Source organism: Lissotriton vulgaris, chromosome 5 (assembly GCF_964263255.1).
Source record: "Lissotriton vulgaris chromosome 5, aLisVul1.2, whole genome shotgun sequence".
In the NCBI taxonomy this organism is placed as follows: Eukaryota; Metazoa; Chordata; class Amphibia; order Caudata; family Salamandridae; genus Lissotriton; species Lissotriton vulgaris.
Window position 1 is genome coordinate 372,129,780 of NC_141693.1, and position 26,345 is coordinate 372,156,124.

The 26,345-nt window shown below is 47.9% G+C and overlaps 1 protein-coding gene across 1 annotated transcript in view; it reads right to left on the reverse strand.

Moving 5' to 3' along the window:
* Window positions 1–3,444: 3,444 nt before the first annotated feature.
* The window catches only part of RNF207 (ring finger protein 207), a 900,262-nt gene continuing 877,361 nt past the window's right edge, over window positions 3,445–26,345 (reverse strand). The window contains exons 17-18 of the mRNA XM_086921721.1: window positions 25,365–25,448; window positions 3,445–3,858 (exon numbers count right to left, since the gene is read on the reverse strand). Of these exons, the coding sequence (XP_086777847.1) occupies window positions 3,684–3,858; window positions 25,365–25,448 (259 nt within the window). The 3' untranslated portion in view covers window positions 3,445–3,683. The remainder of the gene's footprint in view (window positions 3,859–25,364; window positions 25,449–26,345) is intronic.

The window sequence follows — 26,345 nt, forward strand, 5'->3', positions numbered from 1 at the left end:
ACAATAAATGGACACATTAATACATGACCCTAAGGTATTTATTGTATTCCCACAAAGCATTCCTCGACCCATTATGTGAAAACTATTTCAAGAAAGAATATTAAATGTTGTCATACCCTACTCTTCTTTCACCTGCAGAACAATCAGCTAGCACATTTCTCAGTTTTCTTTTTGGATCAAACATTAAGGCACAACAACAGCCTCTTCTTTTGATTGCCAATGAACAGTACTGAAATAATAGCTTCTGTTCTGAGCACCAAACACATGTGACACAAATGTTTGTTTATTCACCCAAAATAAAAATGAAGGGCCTCATAGTTTATTTGCCGCAAGGTAGCGCAGCAGGCCTTGCTGCTGCCCTGCCCTACAGCAAAAGAAAAGGGCAGGATTGCGCTGTATGCATTAGATACAGCACATTCCTGTCCTTTTGTCCTGTGCCAACGCACAATGGGCTGCCGTGTGCCAACACAGGTACCTTTGCACCATGGTGCAAAGCAGCATGCGTTGCGGGAATGATTATTTTTGTGCAGGAAGGGAAACCTTCCTGCACAAAACCAATCACAAGAGGGTTTTTCCTCTTACTAGTGCGCTGCAGAATGCAGCACACATGGAAAGAGGAAATTAGAGATATTTCTCCTGGTTGTGCCTCCGGGAGGCATACGTTTTTGGCACTGCCTCAGACTTACGATTTCTCGTAAATCTGGGGCAGTGTCAGAAAGCCATGGATGTTGCTGGGAACGCCCCCAGCAACACTCATGGAATGCCCCTTTCACACAGTTTTCTGCACATATTTATGAGGCTATGAAAAGCCACGTAACGTGGCCTTATAAATATGCCCGTGTCACATTGCGCCACAGGAACGTCAAAAAAGTGACATTCCAGCGACGCAAAAGAACAAGTCCTAAAATGCAAGTCTTTGAATATGAGGACATTTATTGGAATAGCGTAATTAAATTATCTGTATTACATATGTTTTTTTATAAATTTCTGAGACTTCACCGGACCATTCTTTATGTACAAATGACAAGAATCAACAGAAACATAAGGTTTTCATCACCAAAAGTTGGAAGAATGAGGATGTAAAGAGGGGATGAGTACTGTTTCGACCAGATCTGGAGAAGCACTTATGCACAGCAACAATGTTTTCTTCTCTGTCACTTACCCTTTTATATTGCTGGCAACGGTAATCCAGATTACAAACATATTTTATAGTTGCAAAGCCGCCTACCACCTCGGTATTTGCCTGCTCAGTGGATGAAAAGTAGAACATTGTGTCACTCTTGAAAATACAGGGCAAGGATCTCTCAGCATATAGTTGAACCAGTGCACCAGCAGCACTACTGTAGGCTGAGCAGGCGGGCAACTAGAGCCAAATTTCGGGGGGGAGGGGCTGAAAAATATTTCGGGGGGCTAATTCTTCCAAACACAGACAGAGTGGCTGTAAGAATGGGTGAACACACAACAAAAGCCTCATTTACAATGAATGGTATTTTAAAGACCTGTTAAGTACACGGGTGCGGCTGCAATTAAGATGCTCGCCAGCCCGCGAAGACGTGTCAGCCAATCACAATTGGTAATAAATGTTGGCAAAGGATTTTGTTATAGATGGCATCCTCGGTCGTTATGTGCCGTCCATAATTCGGTTTTTGAATATCAGTTACAATTAGGTGCGCACTTGAGAATGATGTTGTCCGTTAGCTTTTGTTTGACTATCATTTCAGATGGAGGTTATCTAATAGCCATAATTGTGCATTGTTTTTATCCACTAGGAAACCCAGAGAAGGCAGTAAAAATGTCAGGAACTTTATACTGAACTCACTGACAAAGGACGTCAGAAATGGACTAGTTTTAAATTGTATTCTTAATAATTATTATTCTTTCTTAATAATCAAACAATGTCATGTTCATATTACCTTAGGTTAATGAATAAGAAGGGCCATTTTCATGTATCTATTTATGGAGTTTTATAAAGTTATAAAGTTACATTTTGCCAAACGACAACTTCAGAGAACTATGAAACTAAGAAAAAGTATTGAATGAACAGGATGGTTGGAAGGAAGGGTGGGATGCAGTGAAGCAGAAATACTAAATAAGGGGCCAATTATGATAGCAGTTTTTCCGCATCCTCCGGGCCGGCGGAAGCCACCGCCGGCCCGGAGGATGAGGAAAAACCGCTGCGGAGCCTCCAAAGACCCACTGCCAAATTAGGAGGGCTGGTGGGTCTGTAATTCCTTCCGCAGCTTTTCCGCCGCGGTCGCCTTCCGACCGCGGCGGAAAAGCTCTAACGTGACTGGCGGTGTCTGATAGCCATATTAGGATGGTGGTGAATACATGCTTTTCCACAGCAGCTTCTCCGCCGTGGAAAAGCATACAGACTTTCACTTCGGGTGCCAGTTGCGGGCCCCCTGGGTGAAGGGGGGGTGGGGTGTGCACATGGTGGGGTACCTATAGTACCCCCCCTGCATTTGCGTGCACAAAGCGGCAGGCACTGCGCAGTGCCTGCTGCTTTGCGCATGCAAATGCGATGCATGCATTTTTAACCTTGCGGCGGGTGCAGCTTGAAGCTGCACCTGCCGCAATGTTACAGATAGACGATGTGACCGCCACCCTTGCGGTCACATCCTAATCTATTCGGAGGGAATGCCGCAGCCCCTGCGGACGTTCCCTCCTCCTCAGGGATCCTAATGACCCCCATAGTTATAGAGAAGCAGTTTAATATAGACTGTATAGGCAGATCAAAGATAGGGTATGGAAATTGATGTAAGCACTAAAGTTGTTATTTTAAATGTGATGCGGACAAGGTGTAAAGTTCTAGCCATGCGTTATTCAGGCACCACCCTATTTAGCCTCGCTTCCAGTTTAGGAGGTCTCCCACCACTCCCTAGCATCGCCTTGACTTACACAGATGGCGACCTCACTCTGAGTGCAAGGTTGTACTCCATATCGAGCTGAGGCTAGTAGTGTTTGCCAATACTTAGGATACATGGAGAACAGTGAGGGTGATGACTCCATCTTACTGGCCTTTGCAAAGAAGTGAAACCAGAAATCCCAGCGCTGTTTATGAATAGGTGGCATTGTCAAAGATGATGGGCAATGGCAACAGAATATTAAAAGGTCTGTGGTTCATAAGTGTTGGCGAATAAATCAAGATTAGCGTTTCATGACAGTACAATAGTAACAAAAATGGGCAGTTTTACACAATGCATGCATACTTAAATGGTATTTTGTTCGATGTAAGTGGAAATGTGGTATCTTATATAAATATGTTTTTCTGAACTGTTGTCAGTATTTTTGATGCATTGAAATCCTCATTATCTTTAAACGTAAATACAAAGATTTGTGTATCTAATTGAATATGCTACAACTGTTGCAGCATTCTTGCAGTGTGTGTTCACAGGCATGTTAGGACTAGAACACATTACAGTTTTTATTTTATAGAATTTTGCCTCATATATAACTTAATTTCCCAAGCTTTATTGCCTACACTTAGATCCCTAAATGTATTCCCTTGATATGTGACCTTGATATGGATTTGGAAACAATGCAAGCATCTTCTTGAGGGTCTGTCGAGGACCTTGTCCTAGCCACTGAAACATCCCTTGTATTGGTGCACCAGTTCAACTCTTAGTGAATCTTTGTTTTGAACACACAGTAATAGCATTCGCAATGCAGCCATTTCTTCACTAAGTGTCCAAGTCTTTTCTGCTAGGGATCTCAATTCCATTTTTCACTTTGCTTTTGTAGTGATCTTTCATTTTCAACAAGGGATCATCGATGAGAATGTTTAATATTCTGTTGTCTCCCTTCATCTCAGCGCTCTTCTCTCTGTGGTCTTCAGCTCCAACAGTCAAGTCATTCCTAATGCAGAAAAACAGAGTACCTTCTTCAGAATACGTTGCATGAATCAACAAACAGCAGTGGAAGCAAGGCTACGCTTTGTAATATGTGGTGGAGTATGAGTAATGGGTTATATTGATTTTGTACCTGGTTTATGTATTGTTCTTCTGCTGTTGATCCATGCTCGTTTAAGGCAACAACCTTCCTAGCTAAACAAAAGGCCCTTTCTTTCTGGTCAGGTTTCCTATAGCTAAGGTTAGACCTTTCTTTATGTAGGGTATTCTCTCTGTCTGATCATGTATTTCCTTCACATCAGATTAGGACAATTAGAACACTTTGATTTCCTCCAGAGACTAGAATTATTTGTACTCCTTTCCTGATAAGTGATGATGCACTGTTTCCTTAAGGGTGCCTTAGTGAGTCACAGGGTTCATAGTGTAATCCTACAGGAGAGACAATTAATGTATTTGCTGAATTCGTTTGTAAAAAGGGAAAGAAAGGGTTCAAAAGACCCAACATACATATTTCACTTTTATTACACACATGCCAGAAAAAACTGTTAATGCATAATAAATATTGTGAGGAATTAATAGATTTCATCACCTTTGAAACTATGCTGCTTACAGCTAGTCTTTGTCATAATTTCTCATGTATTGGTAACCTGTGTGACAGCTAATGCAATCTTGGTTTTGGCTTCAGCCTTTTAACACTATAGTATTTCAATGAAGACACTTGATCAGTTAATGAGACTTCTGTTTACATTAGTGTTTCGAGGTTCCTAATTCTCGTGAGGAGAGCCCTGATTTAGTTGTAAACCCTCATGCTGTTATTTCGATATAAATGATGAAATGCCTTCAAGGCACCGCTGTTTTGCATCCACTGCCTTCAGAAACTTGAATCAGATATAGTTTACAGGGGTTATGTCAGCACTCTAACATGTTGGAGACTTTCTCATAATTTATCAAGTATTCTCAAATGTGTGACCCAAGTTCATTCTGGTTCTTGAAGTCCATCATTTAGCAGCAATATAACAGTGCAGTCTTTCACCAGTTCATGAGCTACAACTTTACACTATTCTACTTTTTTCGTAATAAACAGTAAAATACACATCTGAGGTATGCTTCTATTTGCAGCAGAAAGAAAAATTGTGTAAGATAGATATGTGTGAGGCTGCAAGTACCATGATATGCTGAGGTCTCACTGGGGACCAACACCAAATTCTATAAAGGCTGAAGCTGCCTAGTCGGAGTGCAACCAGACTTTGCCGTCAAACTTTTTCTGTGGGCTGCCAGTTTGAGGGTTGCTGAGTGGTGATGTTTTTTTTGTCGTGCAGCCGTCTACGTTTTCTAAGTTTGCCATGTATGATGCTTACAAAGTCTAAAAAACTAAGCAAAGTAAACGAGGGAGCTTTAGTAATCATCTGTAACAGGGAGAATGGGATACTGTTGCTTCCCAGAGCCACAATTGGGCAGTGGGTAAACTGCAGCTTCTCAGCAGTGGCGCACTGACATTCCATGCTGTAATAAGTCCCACCCTCTGAAGGTCAGACCTTGAGAGATGCGGGTGATTGTCCAGCTGCCGCTCAGAGATAAGGGTAGCGCTGAACTGTAGTGATGCAGCGTGGCAGACAGAATGTTCTCTCCGTACACAGCTATTAGCACCCATCCAACCATTCTTTGCGGTTAGTAGACCCATCTTCTTGGGTAGAACATCTAACTGCAAGCAACCATCTTCTGTGCAATCATAGACAAGCAGTAAGGAACCTTCATGAACCTGTGGGGGGATGGCTGAATTTAAACTTCTCTTTGGGCAAAGTCTTGAAACTTTTCCCATTTTTGTAATGGGCAAAACACGTAATGTGGCTAAGATTAAATATTTACTAACAACCTCTCTTGGATCGAATTGGTTTGCTGCCAAGGGAATGTATTCTTCTTCAAATTGAAAATATTGGGTGGATACTGTTTGGACGGTTCAAGACAGGACAACTCCTGAAACACTGATCTGCTCTGAAGATGGGCAATGGCCATGAAAAGACTTTAAGGATATTGTTTACTTGCGATGTGGTGGTGATTTCACCTTGAAAACTGTTACCTGAGAAACCACAATACAATTGGATCTCATTGGATATCAACGTTCAGGTACCATAAATGCATACGCTGACTCGCCTGAATGCCACCACATCTTTCCCATACACATTTTCTGTGGCTTGCAGGGGCTCAGTGTTTTTCTACAAAGGAAGGGAACCTCTTGCTTCTCACACAATGTATCCACCAACTACTCGCAGACACGGAGGATAATGCAACTGTTGAAAAACTGCATTCCTCGAAGATTAATGATGAATGTGTGTAAAGAGCATGATTACATGGAAAGTGGTACTGACTTAAAATTGTGAACAAATGTCTAATATGGTGATTTGAGAGATATCAAGTACCCAAATTCATTAGGGCCTCACGCGCGTTAAACGTCTGAATACTATGAGTGCTCCAGATGCTCATTCTGATCCGTGGTAAGTCCTCCTCTTCAATCCTTTTGATTTGGGTCCAAATTTTGTCATACTTCCTAAAATTATGAAGTTACCAACATTGGTCGGAATATGGACCTTATGTGCACATGTAGGGGATCAAAGTATTAGAATATGGGAGAAATCAGCCACAGTCTTGATGCGATTGAGCTCCAAAAATGCTCAGACAAACTAACCTAATAAAGTAGACTGTTTTTGTGAGAAGTTCATATCTAAACCATGCTAGCTGCACACAAGCATAAAACCCATCCTCAGAGAAAATGCATATGGTATGCAATAACTATCCTAGGCATCATTACAGTGAGGAAATAAATATATATATAAAGTCTGTTAGACATTTCAGCCTGAGGGTAGTCTTCCTTCTAAACCTTTTTGCCTTACTCCTCCATTTTTGCTGATCCTGTTTTTGTTGGCCTTAGGACTCTGTGCACATTAGCATTGCTAAACAGTACTTACGTGGAGTGTCTGTCCTGCACAGATGTAACAGAAAGCCAACCCCAATAGAAGCTCTGTGCTGTTCACAGTGTCATTTAGTGAAACGGCAAACTGGCAAAGGAACATGAACAGAAGACCCATCTTCCCAGGTCAGCCCGCTGGAATATTTGCAATAAATGAAAAACTGAAGCTCCCTTTAATACATTTAAAAACCTCAAACTTTGTGTACCTCATATTAAGGTTGTCCATGCACCATAACTGATGAAGGATCAGATGGGAGGTGGAGATAAGCATCACAAACATTTGACTTCCGTTGAACATAATGAATCTTCCAAGCATGAGACAAATTCATCCAAATAACCAAAGAATATATCTTATGACACATTAAAAATGGGCCAATAAATTGTATCCACAATTTAGCAGCAAAGTATGAACAGGCAAAAAACAGGAAGACAACCAAATATTTCAAAGCGGAACATAATCTTGATTTATCAGCACATTCTTCATATTGACATTTGAACAATGTAGAGCTGTCGCCTGAACCAAGGGGTCAATACTAGGAACAGATGTAAAGAACTCTTAGATGAAATCCTTGCAAACAGAAATTGATATTGCTCCAAGCTATGAATAGCTCACTATGTTTGCCCATTTATGTTTGGGGCGATAACCAGAAGGCAGGATTTGTTCCACTCCCAATTCCTTAAGTAAAATACTCCTGAAATAATTGTATGTGGTAACCCATGAAGTAAAAAATGATGTAAAAAACACTTCATTATTCCTTTTGCTGTAGGTAGCTTTGGTAACATGAAACATCTTTGAGAAAGTATCCACTGTGACCACAATTGCCTGTTATCCTTCAGAGGATGGAAGGTTCATTATGAAATTTGTAGAAATTGTTAGCCAGGGTTCTGGAACCACAGGGTATGGTTGCAAATATCCAGAAGGCCTAGCATATAGGAAATCATGTCTAGCACAAATTGGATGAAGTAAAACATATTCCTGAACATCAAAATGAACTGTAACATAACAAGAAAATAATAAAACCAAATCCAAGGTAGTCTTAAATGCCCTATGGTCAGAGATCACTGAACCATGACATCTTCATAACTTCCAGCAGAAACCTATTGAGACAAAAGTAGCTTGCTGACTTAAATATGACCCTTGCTCTGTCCTACTGCTCAGGTGATCGTGCTGTTGCGCGAGGCCGAGTGCGGGCGGTTAGCTATGGGTTAGTGGGGTGGTGGGGGGCGGAGCGAGGCGGAGCCGTAGGTGCTGCGAAGCCCCGACTAGGCCAGTGCTGCTCCCAGGACGTCCAGGGACCTTGGGCCAGCTGCGGATGCAGCCGCCTCTATGTGGGGCGAGGCAGCAGCGCAGTTTCTCCCCTCGTGGGCCTTGGCTGCGGAATTGCACCCCTGGATTGGACTTTAAGGAGTAACAGCAGAGAAGTGGCTGGTGACCTGTAGGCAGACCTAGAGGTTAGGAGACCCTGTGGTGCCCCGACTGACCCCAAAATGGCAGCCGTCCCTCCCATTTTCAAGTATGGTGCGGGGGCACCCTGAGAGGGGAAAGCAGTAATAGCAGGGCCCCAGGAATGGTCTCAGCAATCCGTGAAAAGGACCCGGATGTGGGGACCTACAGGTGTATTAACTCCTTTGCTGACCTTAAGATGGTCGCCAAGGGAGACTTTCACCACGAGGAGCCCCGACCTTGGAATCTGTCCCTTCCCACCTCTCTGCCTCGTTCCTTTGGTTCCTGTTCCATTGTTTCCCAGCCTCAATCCCCCGCGCTATACTGACACTCTCTGAGTACACCAGTTCACTACCCTGACAGTGGAGTCCGAGCATTATGTCCGACAACTTGAGGAGCTGCTTGGTTCAGCTGTTGAGGAGCTCGGCCCTGATTCATCACCTTAGCTGCCACCTACCCAGCTGGACATTGGGCACAGTTTCTCCCCATCTCCCTGTTTCTCCCTTCCCCTCCCCCTCCCATGACAAATTTTCTGTAACTCTGCCCTTTTTCTTTGGTTACTAAGTTTTGATTGCTTTTAACGAATGTAATATGTTCGCCTGTAACTCTAATCCTCACTGTTTAACCCATGTAAAATGTGTAACTTGCAACTTGCTGTTCCTTATGTAAAGCGCTCTGATACCTATGGGTCTAGCCAGCGCACTATAAAACTCAAGATAAATAAATAAGTAAATAAATATAGCCAATATGCCCAAATTATAGGAGTCTAGTCAGAGTAAGCTAGATACACACAAAAGATAACCTGTGCTCACCCTCTGGTAGCTTGGCAAAGAGCAGTCAGGCTTACCTAAAGAGGCAATGTGTAAAGTATTTGTGCAACACATATACACACACACAATACCACAATTGTTAGAACTGGCTATTTTTGGTTGGCTAAGGCTGACTCCAAAGCCAGGCAGAAACCACCATTCTAGTCAGGGCAAGGGAGTCACACGCCAGGATAACCCCTGCTCACCCCCTTGGTATCTTGGCACGAGCAGACAGGCTTATCCCGGAGGCAATGTGTAAAGCATTTGCGCACGCACACAACAGCAACAACATCCTAGGCACACCACAAAAGGAACTCCACACAAGGTTATATAAAAATAACTTTTGTATTGTCAAAACACATCAGATAGTAATCACACAATATACATTGTGCCAACTGGCATGGGCAATATTCACACGGGATTATTTACAGGACAGGGCCACATGAGCCACTGTCAGAATCAACACTTAGCAGAAATAGCACTTCTAGAACATAGAAAAAGTGTAGCACAAAATAACAATTATAGGTCACAACCAGTAACCACTGGTATAAGGTAGGTACACACTACGCAATACTAATAACCATAGGCCTAGATCACGCATGGACACATAACCTCTCTAGTATAAACTGTACTAGGCAAAACACCACCACCTAAGAATAAAATACATTTAGGGGTATAGGTCAGAAGCGTTACACATGATGCAAAGAAACATTCAGAGGTGTAGGTAAGACACATAATGCATAAAACACATTCAGAGGTGTCACAGGCATAATGGCATAGCACATTACGCATAACTCACATTTGGGCCTAAACAGTATAACTACAGTAGGCAATCTCTCACTAGTCTAAACACATTAGACTCTGCCTCCTAAGAATAAATCATATTTAGGGGCGTAACTCACAGAGTGAAAACATCTCACTAGCATAAACCTTCATAGGTAAAATAACCTCATAATCACATTGCGCAAACATCACCTTAGGCAATTGCTATCATAAACATAGTAAAATCACATTACGCAATAATCACATACCAGCCCCCTGGTCAACTGGCCATCTCAAGAAAGGGACCCAAAAGCCCTGTGTCCAGAATGTCAGGGCGCGCTGCCAATGCAGCGCCAGTCAGGGGTGCGCCAACGGCGCAAAACCTAAATGCTGTAGCTGCCCACTAAGTGCTGGGCAGCTGGGAACAACAACAGGGCTTAAACGTTGCAGCTGGCACTAAGTGCTGCACAGCTGTAGCAGGCCTGGCACCACTGTGCCATCTCTGTCCCTCTCAGGGACTCTCTCTCTCAAATTGCGCCTAAACAGTGCAGCTGCCCACTAATTGCTGGGCAGCTGGGAATCAGCCAAACTGCGACAGGGCCCTCACTGGCCCTTGACAGAACTGCGCCAACTGCGAACTGCGCCAACTGCTGGAGCCACACGGGGCTCTGTAAATAAAGATGTCCCCCAGCACTGAAGCATCCCGCGGGGGGGAAAACACGGGCCTCTCTGTGGGCTCCCTAAAGCAACTAGGCCCTTCTAATCAATAAAGGCATGGGCCTCTCGGGGCCCTCTAAACCATAATGTGCCCCTTTGTTGGAGCCCTTGCGGCTCTTAAACAAATTTGTGCCAACGTTGGAGCGGCCCACTGCTAGACGGGGCCGCTCAAGACTCAGGGGCCTTGCACATGTGGGCTCACAAACGCACCATTTCCCGCAAGTGCCGCCGTCGGCACGCACTTGAAACACCCATGGAGTCCCCCAGCCCTCCTCTGACTTACCGGGCTGTTCACGGGGGACTCCTCGTCATCTATGGACATCAGCACTTCTCCACCCGGTCATGGCGCGGGCCTGTGGGGCTCCTCTCCTCTCACGGGAGACTTGCGCAGACAGGCCTTGTCGGTAGCACCTCGCAGCATGGCGGGAAGCAGCTCCGGTCCTCCTCCCTATGCGGGAGATCGGCAACTTTTCCATCTGTTATGACAGGAATCCCCACAGGATATAAAATCCTGAGGCAAGACCGCCCGATAAAAACTGGTGGCGGCACTGCCATAATACATAAAGACAGTCTCCATATCTCCATATTAGAACAAGCTCTTCTTCCCTCTATGGAAATTATGATTTTTAAAATAAATACCAGTAACAAACACCACTGGAAAGGCGCTTTAGTCTACCGCCCCCCAGGCACCGACACCAGTTTTACCCTGGCCCTCACTGAAATTCTTGCTCCTCACATGAAAGCTAAAGAACATTTCATTCTACTTGGTGATTTTAATATCCATGCAGATACACCAGAGGACCCTGATGCCAAACTCCTACTGGAGGACCTTGCTCTACTTGGCCTACACCTACGAAATAGTGGTCCCACCCACAGAGGTGGCCACACCTTAGACCTCATTTTCACTAACGATCCTTCAATTCACTGTCACCCCCCCAAATCAGTATACTGGTCTGACCACAGCATGCTGGAGTTTTCCTTCATGCAACTCACCAAACCTCCCGAACCTTCTGCTACCAGGAGCATTAAACGTAGACCATGGCACAAGATATCCCCGGAAGCATTCGTAGAAACATGGAAAACTCCAACCTTTTCCGACTCTGATACCCCTGACTTGGCCCTGGCCAAACTTAACAACTCCCTCCTCGATACAATAAACCTCTTAGCTCCTCAAAAACTGGTCAAATTACCAACCACTAATAACAAAAAAGAAATCTGGTACACTGAAGCTCTAAAAACTGAAAAACAAAAGTGTAGAAAGCTAGAGAAACAATGGAGGAAGAACCACTCCAGTGAAAGTAAAGAGCTTTATCAACAAGCTGCCTCCTCCTACTACAACAACATAAAAAGGCAAGGAAAACTAGCTTACAGTCCCAAATAGACGAAGCAGACAACTCTACCAGAGAACTTTATAAAATCCTAAGAAGCTTCACGAATCCCACAGCCTGCGAAAGTCCTGATACTTTTTCGCAGGATCTGTGTAACAAAATATCTCTATACTTCGAGGAAAAAATTGATACCATCTACAAAAAATACTGGCCAAACACCCCAACAACACAGAGACGCTTGACGTTCTCTGTTCACAAACCAATGCTGAAACTTTCATTAAGATTCCTGAAATTTCTAAGGACGAGATAAAATCCTTACTAAATACCACAAAAACAGGGTCCCCCCTCGACCTTCTTCCCCCCAGAGTGATGAACATGCTCTGCACTGACCTCTGCCCCTCTATCCAAAGAGTTTTGAACCTTTCCTATATAGAAGGTAAACTCCCCCAGCAATGGAAAGAGGCAGTGGTGAATCCTATTCGGAAAAATGCCACCTCCCCATGGACAGAGCTCTCTAACCTCCGTCCCATCTCTTTGTTGCCCCTCCTGAGTAAACTGGCCGAAAAGCATGTTAACATCCACTTGTCCAGGTTCATTGAGGCGACAGGGGGCCTGGACCACTCCCAATCTGGGTTCAGGCCCAACTACAGCACCGAATCTGCTCTCCTCACCGTGACCGATAACATCAAGATGTCACAGGACAGAGGAGGCTCAATGATTCTGGTGCTGTTAGACCTGTCGGCCGCATTTGATACTGTGTCCCATAAGATCCTCATGAGCCGTTTACAGGGAGTGGGCATAGGAGGTCAAGCCCTCTCCTGGCTGGAGAGTTTCCTGTCCGGGCGTTCACAATCTGTCAGCCTGGGACCATATCGCTCCTCTTCCAGGATGCTCACGAAGGGGGTGCCACAGGGCTCATGCCTAAGCCCCACATTGTTTAATGTGTACGTGGCCCCCCTTGCTGAGATTGTGAGAAAATATGGATTCACCCCGGTGTCTTACGCTGACGACACCCAGCTTCTTTACCCTTTCCATTCCTTCAACTCCAACGTTAGGGACAACTTTGCGGAAGGAATGAGGGCCATTTCCAATTGGATGGCTGCCAACCGCCTCCAATGCAACGTTGGAAAAACGGAGCTAATGCTTTTTGGAAAAGCGTCCTTACTGTGGTCCCCCGACTGGTGGCCCCTTGACTTGGGACCAGTACCCACCCCTAAACTAACAGTAAAAAATCTGGGGGTGAAGCTGGATCGGGATCTTACCTTGAAGGAACATGTGAATGCAGTCGCTGGGGCATGCTTTCACACCATCGGTCTGTTAAGAAGAGTCTTCCCCTACCTTTCTGACAACTATAGAAAGACCCTAGTGCAGACTATGGTGATAAGCAAAATTGACTACTGCAACGGACTCCTTATTCAAGCTAATGAGAGTGCTATTAATCGCCTCCAAGTAGTCCAAAACACAGCAGCAAGACTGGTCCTGAACGCCCCCCCCAGAACCCCTTCCAAACCCCTGCTGCGTGAACTGCATTGGCTGCCAATACGACAACGCACCAAGTTCAAGATCTGTTGCATTGTCCACAAGTGCTTGTTCGGGAAAGGCCCTGACTATCTGTCCCAAAAGCTACCTTTCTATAAACCTGACAGAGCCTTACGGTCAAGCAACCAATTGCTACTTAAAACCCCTCTTGTCAAAAAAACCAGACAAGGGGGCAGAGCCTTTTCTCTGGTAGGGCCCAAGCTCTGGAATAATCTTCCAACTGACCTCAGACAAACCCATAATCACTCCTCTTTCAGGAAGAAACTAAAAACCGTCTTATTCCAGGAAGAATACAAATTTCCAAACATCAGTTTACAACCTCATTCTCTGTTCTATAGCAGCTATTCCATCCTGCGAGCAAAGCGCGGAGATACCTCGTAAGGGGTCGATTCTTGCGCTATACAAGAACATAAAAATAAAATAAATAAAATGCTCGGCACGACTTCTCTTGGGTACCAGCAGGGCTCCTGTGCAGGGCTCTCTCCAGATACAGGAGCCCTGCTTACACCGGCGCTGCCAGGCTCCTTCTCGGCCGGGGCTTCCGGGTGATCGGTGGGCAACTACGGGGTAGGCTCCCGTCTACAATAACAGTGGGGAAACAAATACGCAGGGTAGGCTCCTGCCAAAAATGCAAGTATGCACAAACGCATCGCCATAAGCGGGGTGAGCACCCGCGATGAGCCCAAGAAGGGGGGAGATGCCAGCACACGATGCAGCCCAGCGCTGCAGGCATAAAATAACAGCGCTTTCTAAGCTCTAGGCAGAGTCACGAGCCTTCTCCCTAAAAAGTGATCCCAGGGCGCTTAGGCTTCAACAAGCCTGGGCAAAGGTAAGAAAGCAAGGCAAAGGGTCCCAAAAGTCCTGGGCAGCAAAGTCCATCAGGTATCCAGGGGCTGGGCTTGGCCCAGGGAGGCAAGCCTTCCCCTGGGCCCAAGCAGCAGCACGCCCCTGGCAGGATTCAAGTCAGAAACAAGAACATTTTGTAAGGGGACACAGCCCCTTTTTATACAGTAAAATCCTTTGTCTAGCAGGGTGCAGGCAATGTGAGAACCTGCTACAACTGGTTATAGGGAACTCCTTTCACTGGCCAGGCTAGGGACATCAGAGGCACCACAGGGGGTGGAGCCAGCATTGTGGAGGGAAAACCCAGCCCTATTTAAACCCAGGTGCACCCCTCCCCTCACATCAGCATGCTAATCACTCCATTCTCCACCGGGGCAGACCCACCCAGACTCTTGGAGCCAGGCTCACCAGCCATCTCCAGCCAATCACACGTCAGACACAAATTACACAAATATGCCAACTTCTAGAAGTGGCACTTCTACACTAGACACATTCATGCCGCATACATCATTGCGCAGCATTCAATCTCACGAGTTCGCACATACCAAACTCGACCCTGCACTCCCCACACATCAGGAACTACCCTGGGCATACATATTCCCCATTCATTCCTATGGGAGGGCAGGTCACTCTCACCACACACACAGAGAGCTCACGCACTTTACACTGTACCACAGTGAAAAAGTGCGCAGAGACCTAAAATCCACAACACCAGGTCACAGAAACAGGCTAGGAAAAAGCAAAAAGTTTCGGGGTAAACCTGCCAAAAAGGGCCAGGTCCAACAGCAATGAATACACCACAAAAAGGCTCCACACAGGCAAGGCTATCAGAAAGCAGATGTATGTAGATGGGGACTTAGGCACACCTATCCTTCCTGGGTTGTGGCTGTCTAAAGGGAATGCACAAAGATTATCTGTCACCCTCCACAGACGTGTATTGGAGACAGGCACACAGAGCAGTAAGAGCAGAGGAATATCCACTTTCTGAAAGTGCAATTTCTAAAACAGTAATGTTAAATTCAACTTCAAAAGTGAGGAGGATTTATCATTACCATTCCAAAGATATGAAACATGAAAAAGCTACTCCTCTCTGATCAGGAGTTACAGCTTAAGGAATTCCCACTGCTAGCCTGTGAGAGGGGTAGGCTTCACTAGTGGAAAACAAATGTGGGTATTTGTCACTATCAGGACATATACAAATTTAACACACATGTCCTACATTTTACTTACATAGCACTCTGCCCTTAGGGTTACTTAAGGCCTACCTTAGCCGTGCCTTATATGTAATAAAAGGGGAGTTTGAGGCTTGTGAAGTAGTGTTAAATGCTAAGGTGAAGTGGCAGTAAGCTGCACTCACAGTCACTGCAATGGCAGGCCTGAGATAGGTTTGAAAGTTTACTTATGTGGGTGGCACAATCAGTGTTGCAGGCCCACTAATTAATTGACTTACAGGCCTTGGGTATTTGTTATAACACTTTACAAGGGACTTACTAGTAAACCAAATATGCCAATAAGGTACACACCAGTTTCACAATGTTTAGGGGGAAACACATGCACTTTAGAACTGGATAGCTGTGGTAAAGTGTTCAGAGTCCTAATGCCAACAGAAAAAAATCAGCATACACATGAGGTAAAATAAAAAAGGTCTGGGGAAAGACCACCTTAAATATGACAGGTCTAACGCATGTCCCACAGCTGAAAGTGGGGAGATCTACTCAACCTCTAGGGAGTTCTCATCACTAAGGTGGAGAAACTCAAATAGACCATCAGCATTGGCGTGGCCTAGCCCAGGTCTGTGTTCTACCCTGAAGTGCATACTGTGTAAAGAAAGAGACTGCCTTAACACTTAACAATTTTGGATTCTCACCCCTCATTGCATGAGCCACCTGAGGGGCCTGTGGTCAGTCTGAATCAAAAAGAGAGTGGCAAACAGGTATGGCTTAAACTTCTTCAGGGTCCAGACCAGAGTAAAAGCTTCTCTCATAACAATACTCCACCTCTGTTCACTGTGTAGTAACTTCTTGGAGATGATGCTACAGGTTGGTGTAGGCCCTCCTCACTAAGCTGGGATAGTACTGCTCCTATGCAATGCTCTGAGGCATTTGTCTGAACGATAAACTCCTTGGAAAAGTTAGGGGGCTTGAGCACAGGAGCTTTGCATATGGCCTGCTTAAGGAAGTCAAATGCAGTTTGGCATTCCTCTGTCCAAATCACATTCCTGGGCATCCTCTTTAATGTCAGCTCAGTCAATGGGGCAAAAACAGATTCAATCTATAGTCTGAGGAATATTTAGTTAATGGCTTATATTATACAACAAAACACAGGCTTAACAGAAGTTAGTGATTAAAAAGGGGTGCCTTTCCTACCCCAGTAGGATTTACTAGTGCCTTACAGTCATCTATAATACAGTACTAATGTGTGCCTGAAAATTCAGGGTTAGACACTTACTGGCCCTTCCAGGACCACTCCCTTATTTGGCAACACTATTATAGCTAAACCTAGGCCTAAAGATATCTATCTGGGTATATCTGTTTTGGATATACCCATCTCTCCTCGGGGAAAGCAAAAACTCTGTACATATAAGTTGAAGATTTGTTTGGAGGACAACAGATCTGTCAGATAAGTCATGGGGTTTGTGAGGGTCTTACCCTCTTCATGACCTTATCCAACTCAGATCACTTCTACACAATAAATGTTATTTGCAGGGATTTATTATAACTCAGTGTGAGAAATTGGGTTACAAGTTGAGGAGGGTGAAACCCTACCGTAGCAGCAACCACCATCCTTGTCAGGGTAAGGCACAAGCAAATCGCAAATTAACCTGTGCTCAACTCCATGGTCGCTTGGCACAGAGCAGTCAGCTTAACTTATATGCAATAAATAAATTATGCACCATTCAAACAGTAATAAAGTGAAAACACAACACAAGAAACATTCCACACTAATTTAGAAAAATAGAGAATATTTTAATAAATAAACACCAAAATGACAAAAATCCAGTCAGCAGAAACAGTGATATACAACTTTTCTGTGAATATAGCACCAAAAAGCAAAACACCAACAGAGGATATCTGGTCACGCAGGATTGGGACTAAGGGCCATATGTATGAACAGATTTTCCCATAGACACAGAATGGGGAAAAACCTTTGATACATCTGGCCCTAAGTCACATGTTCAGACCGACCACGATGGAGCATGGTTTGGTTACAGGGACCCACTTGGCCCTCTGAACAAGTGTACCTTATACTCTGGTTTTGGTACATTGCACGGTCCTGCGCTGAGGATGCGTTGCACTTCTGATGCATTGCTTCGGTTCTGAGGAACTATGATGTGAGGGCCTGCATTATCATTGAGGATTATGAGGGCCTGCTTCAAGGATGAGTTATGCAGCTGAAGAGATGAGTCGGTTCTGAGTAGCTGTAAGGCAGCAATGCGAGAAACTGTGTCTTTGTGGAGGCTGCCGTTGAGGAGAGATTAGTGATGCAGGGCCTACGCTGGGGAGGTACCGTACAGTGGCAATTCCAATGCGGGCTGCAAGGCCAATGTGCAGTCCTTGCGCTGGGAGAACCCTCGCAGCTGAGGCGATACGTCTGGTCTGCTCGGGGTTGCATTGGTTCTGTTGAATCCACAGATGGGCTGGCAGAGTACTTCTGACCCAGTTCCAAGGGTCCAGGGCAGTAGTGGTATCACATGGCGGGGCAGGACTCACAAATGGCAGAGTCCAGGTGCTTGTTTAAAGATGGTTGGACCCTTCTGTCCATGAAGCTTTGGTCAGGAGGCCAGCCAGCTATCTCTTGGAGTCCCTCTCGGGTCCTAGGTTCAACAATTGCTGGTCCAGTCCTTCATACCCGGGCAAGAGGGCAGAATATCACCATACCAGAGCAGCAGTCCTGCAGAGCAGCAGTCCAGCAGAGTGGTAGCCCTTTCAGCAGCAGAGCCATCCGTCTTCCTGGCAGAGCCTCCACAGGTCCAGATGTGTGCTCGAGTTGGTGTCTGGCGTCTAATATTTATAACTGGCACATCCTTTGAAGTGGGAGAAGCTTCTAGGGTTTTCACTTTGAAGTGCACAGGTTTCCTGCCTTCCCTGGCTCCAGAGAAACTACAGGGGTTATGCAGCCCTTTATATGGAGGCAGGACGCAGCTTAGTCAAGTGTAAGTAGGGCTGTGCCCAGCTGTTAATGGGCTAGATCTCCTAGTACTCCTGCTAGGTTGTTTGCACAATCTATAAAACTACCAGTCACATCCTCCAGATATCACTATTACACCCCTCACAGACAAGTAGTCACACACTATCAGAAGCACTCTCACGTAAACTGGCAGCAAAGCTAATAGATCTGGTTGTTAACTAAAAGTGCTACTTCATTGAAAGTTAGTGTGGGTGTTGTTTTTTTTTTTGTAACATCATTTTTATTGCAACACCAATATAATCGTACAGTCAAGATAAGCAGCAATATCAATTCACTGTGTACAAGAGTAGTATTAACCAGTCTTTCAGTTATCCGGGAGGTCCACCCTTTCCTCCGATGCGGGTGGCCTCATCCATGGGTGCTTCTCGTATTATCTTACATTGTCTGTCAGTGGTAGTAGGCAAGCACTTCTGGGTTGCTTTTATGATTTTCACCCCTCCCCCTCCCCCAATTTCGGTTCCCCAACAGCCCGCCAATTCCAGCTTCCTTCCCACCCTCCCCCGTGGTCGCTCTGCGCCGTATCAGCAGTATAAAAGTGTCTGGTGCGTTGTAGGAGGAACAGACATTCGCTAAGGTGTGCTCTCCTGTACAGTGACAGGGCCTGCCCCATCTAGCTCACCCTCGCCCTCCAACTCCTCAGCGTCCATGTCACGGAGCGCCTGCACCATCATTTCCCATACAGTTGCCCTCTCCAGAGCCTTCTCGTCATTCATCCTCCATGCCACCTGGTATCTCAAGGTACTTTCACATGCTGCCCACCTCAGGCATTCCCCATACCATCTTTTATATGTGGGCCCCACTCTCGACTTCCAGTTCCTCGTAATCTCCCGCTTGGCCAGAATAAGTCCCAAGTCTATAAATTTGCTAGTAGTCTTGTTTCTAGGCGTGTGCGGGAACCAACGGAGGATGCCAACCGCTTTAGTGTACTGGATATCTCTGTCCGTCGCGCTGTTAAGGGCCCGCCCAACTTCCTGCCAGTAGTCTCCCAGAGAGGGGCAATCCCACAACATGTGACCCAGGTCCGCCCCGACTGTAGTACATCTGGGGCAAGCAGCGTTGTCTACCCCAAAATACTGTTGTATTTTCCCCGGTGTGAGGTATGCCCTGTGAATAACATAGAAGTGGATTAATTGAAACCTGGCGTTTCTCGAGCTCTTCCGTGCTCGCCTTAGTAACTGGCCCCAGGTCGTGTCCGGTATCTCCACTTGCAGGTCCAGCTCCCACTTGGCCTTCAGGGCCGTCAATGGTTGCAAGGCCTCCCGCTGCATCCTAGAGTACAAGCAAGTGACAGCCTTAAAGGTCCCCGCTGCCATCATCGTGTATTGACAGGCCATAGAGATGCCCGGCTCCTGCAACCCTTCCCCCCAGTGGGCTTGCATAGCGCCTGTTACCGCTGCATGCAACAAGTAGTCGCCCCTCGGCAGGTCGAAACGCTCCTGCAAGTCCTGAAACTGCAGCAACACCCCATCCTTATATAAATCACCCAGCATTTGTATCCCCGCCTCCTCCCAACCTAGCAAGCGCGACCAGTCCCCTCCATGCGGGAGGGCCGTGACCATTCCCAACGGAATTTCAGGGGCATACATAAGGCGGACTCCCGCCCGCTTACGGGCCCAGTCCCAGCAGAGTCGAAACGTCTGCTCCTCGACCGTCAAATCTCCCACCCGGAGCTTCTGGTGCAGCGTGATGTACGCCAGAACATGCCGCGGGGTACCATCTACTCTCGCGTCTTCAGGGCCTCTATACACTCTCGCAACCTCCTGAGTAAAAATCTGCAGCTGCGCAGCCAGGTAATACCCTTCAAAATCCGGCACCGCCATCCCTCCTTCATCCTTGGGGCGCAGCAGAGTGTCGAGCGCTATGCGCCTCCTTCCCGTGCCCCATAGGAACGCTATGAGCAGAGATCTCAGGCGTTTAAAGACAGAGCTCGGGATCCACACCGGAAGTGTCCTAAAATAATACAAAAGCCTGGGCAGGGCCACCATTTTGAGCAGGGAGATCCTACCAGCCAGGGATAACGGCAGGGTCGACCAGAAGTCCATGGACCCCCGTAGGGCATTAATACAGCGGGTGATGTTGCCTTCCAGTAAATCAGCCGGGGTATGATAAACATAGACCCCCAAATAATGCAGACAGCGCGGCTCCCATCTAAGTTCTTGTGCAGTGAGTGGGCATGGTTCTCCTGACCTCAGGGGGAACAGGCAGGATTTAGGCCAGTTGACCCTCAGGCCCGACAACCGGCCGAACCGCCCTAGTAGCCGCCGTGCCCCCTCGAGCTCAGGGCCCGCGTCGGCCAGAAACATCAACAGGTCGTCTGCGTATAAAGAAATGAAGTGCGGTTTGCCCCTAAACGATAAACCGGCATAGTGGCGGCCCAGCCTGGCCTCCACAGCGAAGGGTTCCATCGCCAAAGCGAACAGGAGCGGAGATAGGGAACATCCTTGTCTGTTGCCACGCCTGACCGGTTATTGCCTCGAGATCAGAGTACCTACTCGAACTCTCGCTACCGCGTCAGTGTACAGGACCTTAGTCCAGTTTATGTATCCGTCCCCCAGTCCGAAGCGTCGCATCACCTCATACAGGTATCCCCACTCAAGGCTGTCAAAGGCCTTCTCTATGTCAATGGAAAGGACAAATGGGGAAACGGCGCTCGGCCAGTCCGCACCCATCAGTCTCGTAAGTCTACGAATATTGTGGGTAGTGTTGCGTGTCGGAATAAAACCGCACTGGTCCTTATGAACAAGGCCCGTCATGTGCACCAGCAGTCTGTTGGCAAGAATTTTACTCAGGATCTTGTAGTCCGTCGTCAACATGGACAGCGGACGGTACGAGGACAAAGCCGCACCCTCTCTGCCCGGTTTTAAGAGCGGGATCATGAGGGCCTCACTCATGGAGGTCGGGAGCCTACCCTTCGTTTGAGCTTCATTGTATACCTCGCGCAGCCGCGGAGCAAGGTACTCTAGATATTTACTGTAGAATTCGATCGGGAGCCCGTCAAGTCCCGGGGTCTTGTTCCTGGCCATTTGCTTTACTGCACACCCTATCTCTCCAAGAGTGATGGGCCGACCCAGCTCTTCCGCCTCTGAGTCCTCCACCCTTGGCAGTTGTAAGCCGTCCAAGAACTCTCCTAGCTCATCCGCCCCTCCTGTCTCACCACTCTCATAGAGCCCCTCGTAATAAGTACGTAACTTATTCAGGATCCCGGGTTGAGTATGGCAGGGCTCCTCCCCCACCTCCTGGATCATCATGATCGGCATGCCCCTCCTGACCGGGTTAGCGAGCCATGCCAGCATAGACCCCGCCTTATCGCCCTCCGCATGTGCCCTCGTCATGTACGCCTTATGGTCAAAGCTGCGCAGCCGTTCCAGCTCTACAGCCAGCCCCTCCCGTGCCCCACTAAGCCCCTCCTGCAACTCAGGGTGATTCGGGCGACTCTTCTCCAGTTCCCTCAGCCGCGTTTCAGCCTTATCCAAATCGTCCATCAAAGTCTTGCAAGCCCCAGCCGTGTGCCCAATACAGTGTCCCCGCACCACCACCTTAAACGCATCCCACTCTACCGCCCTCGTGGAGACCGAACCACTGTTCTCCTCAAAGTAACTCTCAATGCGTTCTCCTAGAGCCTCCCTAAACAGCAGATCATCCAGGGTGTCGGGTTGCAGGCGCCATGTTGGCACGCAGTTAACAGTCACCATCCAGTTCAGAGATATCAACAATGGGTTGTGGTCCGATAGCGTCCTGGCCAAGTATTCCGCCCCACCCACTGCAGGGAGCACGCATGGCGAACAAAGAAACGCATCTAGCCTTACGTGCAGATCATGCAGGTGCGAGTGAAAAGAGTAGTCCCTAGTAGTGGGGTGCAACGCCCTCCATGCATCCCTGAGGGCCCAGCTCTCCTGCCATTCCAACCTGCGCTTGGCGACTCTATGCACTGGGGACGCGCGCAGTGGGGGATGGGACCTATCCAATAACACATCCTCGACTGAGTTGAAATCCCCCCCCAAGAGGACCGGCCCTGCTAAATAACCCGCCAGTTTGCCCGAGATTGTAGACAGAAATGCGGGCAGATCTACATTAGGGGCGTACACATTGCAGAGAGATATCACCCTGCCTCTCAGCCTCCCCTCCACCGCCACATACCTGCCCTCCGGGTCCACCAATGTTTTTGTCACCTGGAAGGGGACCCCTGCCCGTATCCAAATCAGTGTCCCCCTTGCAAAAGCTGAGAACGTCGTGTAAAACAGCTGCCCCCTCCAGCGTCTCTGCAGAGCAGCCCCCTCTTGCTTATTAAGATGCGTTTCTTGCAGGAACGCTATATGAACCCCTCTACGCTTGAGGTATGCCTGAACCTTATGCCTGCGTGTCATTGACTGCATACCCCGCACATTCCAGGACACACATTTCAATGCCCCGGTACTAGCCATCCCCCCCCCACACAACTGGACCAGACAGCAAAGAACAATGTCCTCACATGTTCCGCGACCACGGGCCACCCCACCCACCCTCTCCAAACAGGAAGCCAAACCCCTCCAACAACAACTACCCCCTGAGCAACCCCAACTGCTCGCAACGCCCGCCCCCCCAGGACAGGCCCCCCGCAACTGGAAGTACCCCCATCCAAACCAACACTCCCAACCACCCCTCAAAGAAAGGCAGTAATGGCCGCAGTCTCCACTGCGGTGACCTTAGGGGCCAGTAAGGCGTGGCTCGATGCGCTAGGTCCTCAAAGCAAATCAACCCCGCGCACTCCACCCCACAATCCCCACATTATAGCGCCCCAAGACCTCAAGTAACAGCGTTCCACTGCCACGGGCCCAGTGCCCCGGTGACCAACCAGTGAGTCCACTCCACTAGTTCAGTTCAACACGCCTCAAGTATCTCCTCCGAAGTCTGCGGCGTCACAATAGGGCCCCGGGCTCCACCAAATTCCGATCGTCCCGTCTCCGAGCCCGTGCCCGAGTCCTCTGAGCCCGTACCCTTCCCGGACTGGCTTCTGGTGGTCCTGGATAAGTCCGCTACCGCCTGTAGGGCCGCCTGCCTCTCCGCCTCAGTCTGCGACACCGAAGGTCTGCCGGTCCTCCTGCGGTTCCTCCTGATCCGTTGGGATTTCCTGACCGGTTGCGCCACCTTAGCCTCCTCCTCCCTGGCCTTAGCACCGTCCGTTCCTGCTTTGTAAGTGTCCCACCAGGTCAAAGCGTCCGCAGAGGATGTGAAGAAGAGAGACTGTTCATCCACCACCACTCTCAGCTTGGCGGGGAACAACAGAGAGTACTTGATGCCTTCATCGCGGAGCTCCCGCTTAAGGGACAGAAAGTTCGCCCTGAGCCGCTGTGTCTCAAACGTATAATCCGGGAACATAGTGACCCTGCTGTTGGCCACTTGAAAGGGCCCTGCCTCTCTCGCCCTTTGCAAAAGCCAGTCCCTGTCCCGGTAATGGAGCAACTTGAACACCACTGGGCGAGGAGGGAGGCCTGAGGCCGGCGGGCGCGCCGGAACCCTATGCGCCCGTTCCAGGGAGAAGAAGGGGGACAGTCCCTCCGGTGCCACCTCCGTTCGCAACCAGTTATCGAGGTAGCCCACCATATCGTCGCCTTCAATTTTTTCCGGCAGGCCCACGAGGCGTACGTTGTTGCGCCTATTCCGGTTTTCCGCATCTTCGGCCCTCCGTTCCAGCACCTTCAAGCGGTCCATCACCTCCGACATCTGCGCCTTCACCGCTGCATGGCCCGGGGCTAATTCCTTAACCGTGATCTCCACGGACTTCACTCTGTCCTTAAGTTTATCATGGTCGGCCTTCAGGAGGCCCAATCCCGTCGCCACCTGAGCTATATCTTGTTGCAAAGCGTCCTTTGTGGTGGCGATGGCCTCCAGGATACGGTCCTGCATCCGCTGTAATGCCGATTGGTCTCGATCCGCTCCTTCCGCAGCCTCTGTATCGGTCGCACCTTCTCCCTTCCTATTTGGCTTCCCCATCTGGGCCGGCTCGAGCGGTGGTCTCCAACTCTGTCCCTGCTCTTTCTCCGCACGTCGCCGGGCCCTGCCCTCAGGAAGGGTCCCTGCAGCCGCAGCGGAAAAGCCTGTCCTTTTCGTGCCCGGGGCGCTGCTCAGGTCTCCGGATCCAAGGCTGTCTCTAGGGATCAAAGTCTCCGATCAACCGCTAGCCCGGATGGCGCCAGTCGTGCTCAGAGGCCCGGGGTCACCGTCACTGGGACATAGCCACACTGTCGCCTCCTCTACCAAGGGGCGGATCCCAACCGCCCGGGGTGCGCCCAAGGTCCACTCCAACACCTAGGGAGGGGTGCGATGCAACCGCTAGCACCTCCGACCTGTAGGGGTAGCAGCTGTTAGGGGGGCTCCGGCCCGGCGACTCCGTCGTCTCCGTGTCTCATGCCACCGCCGCCATTTTAGGTCGAGGATTTCGCGCCTGAGTCCAACTTTCAGAGTCGGATAACTGGCTTGGAATGGCCCGGTGTCGTCCTTCGTGGGCACCGGACCCTCCGTGGTACCTTCCAGTGTCGGATGATATCAATTACGTCGGGGTCCGATCAGATTTTCAGGATATTTTCCGGGATCGGGCGCGGAGCTCCGAGCTCACGCTGCCTACCTCCTCGGCATCCAAGCCACGCCCCCCGTTAGTGTGGGTGTTGTTGTGAATGGTTTAATGAGTAACTGCAAAAATGAGGCAATTGCTAGATGAGAAGATGCCTGAATGACATAATGAGTGACTAAGTATGAGGATGATGAGCAATTGAGTACATGGACAGATAGATCAATAACTTACTGTCCCACTCTGCACTGTTGTGCACAGATGGTACTTTTTTTGTTAAGAGTATTAATCCTGTGGTAAAAAAGCTGAACAAAAAGAAGCCGAACTGAAGCTAGGCAGGTATATCTGGCTCAACCACTGAAAGCATCCAGTACCTGTGCTGTGTTTCGCAGATGGTCAGGCTGCCATCGTAAATCCTCTCTAAATGTTCTTCCTTTGGTTCTTTAGGTTCTTTTAATCTGAAAGAATAAACATGTCGCACGCTTATAATCACCATGGACTTGACATGGCATAATTATCATTTTCATCATAAATATGTAATTTATGGTGCAAAGAAATGCAAGTATACATACACGACCTGCCTTACTAGCCAAACTACTTTAACTAATAAGAAAGAAACAAGAAAGGATGTGTTTATAGAAACGCAACTGGTATCTCTTATAATTGTGTATGGTCAATGATTCGTATTCTATATTCACATAATGTTGAATTCAGCATCAATACTTTTGCAAAGTAGCTGCCATGTGTGTGCATTGGCCTGCAGACACGGCCGGACTGGGAATGCAAAGCATCCCTGACAATCAACTCGGACCAGCCCCTTGGGGTGGGGGGGGGGGAGGGGGGGAGGTGTTGCTGGTGAAAACACTGCTGCTGCTACACTTCTGCTGCTTTTGTTACAGGGTGGGGGGATATTGCAGTGCTGCTGCAAAACCGGCCCTCAGTAACAAAACTGTCCTCCACCCTTCTGACCCACTGGGAAAATACCCGGTGCCCGCTACGGCTCTGTCTGCAGAAGAGCTGCTTAAACGTTTCAAAACGTGCCAAAGTACATGAAGAGGGGGAACACAGAGGTGTTGGTGTGTGTACCCTTTTAATAATAAAGATTCTAGGGGCATATTACCAAGCAATAGCAACAATTATCGCTATTGCTTGGTTAGAGACAAAAATTTACCGCTGAGCTGCGGCGATTTGTACCGCAAATAAACCTTGGTATTACCAAGGTTTATCGCAAATGCGATAAAAATCGCCGCAATGCATGAATATCGCTGAAAAGTCAGCGATATTCATGCATTACCGAGCTAATGCTCTTAGCCATGTTATTCACCTCCCTTTGGATAACATGGCTAAGAACTGCT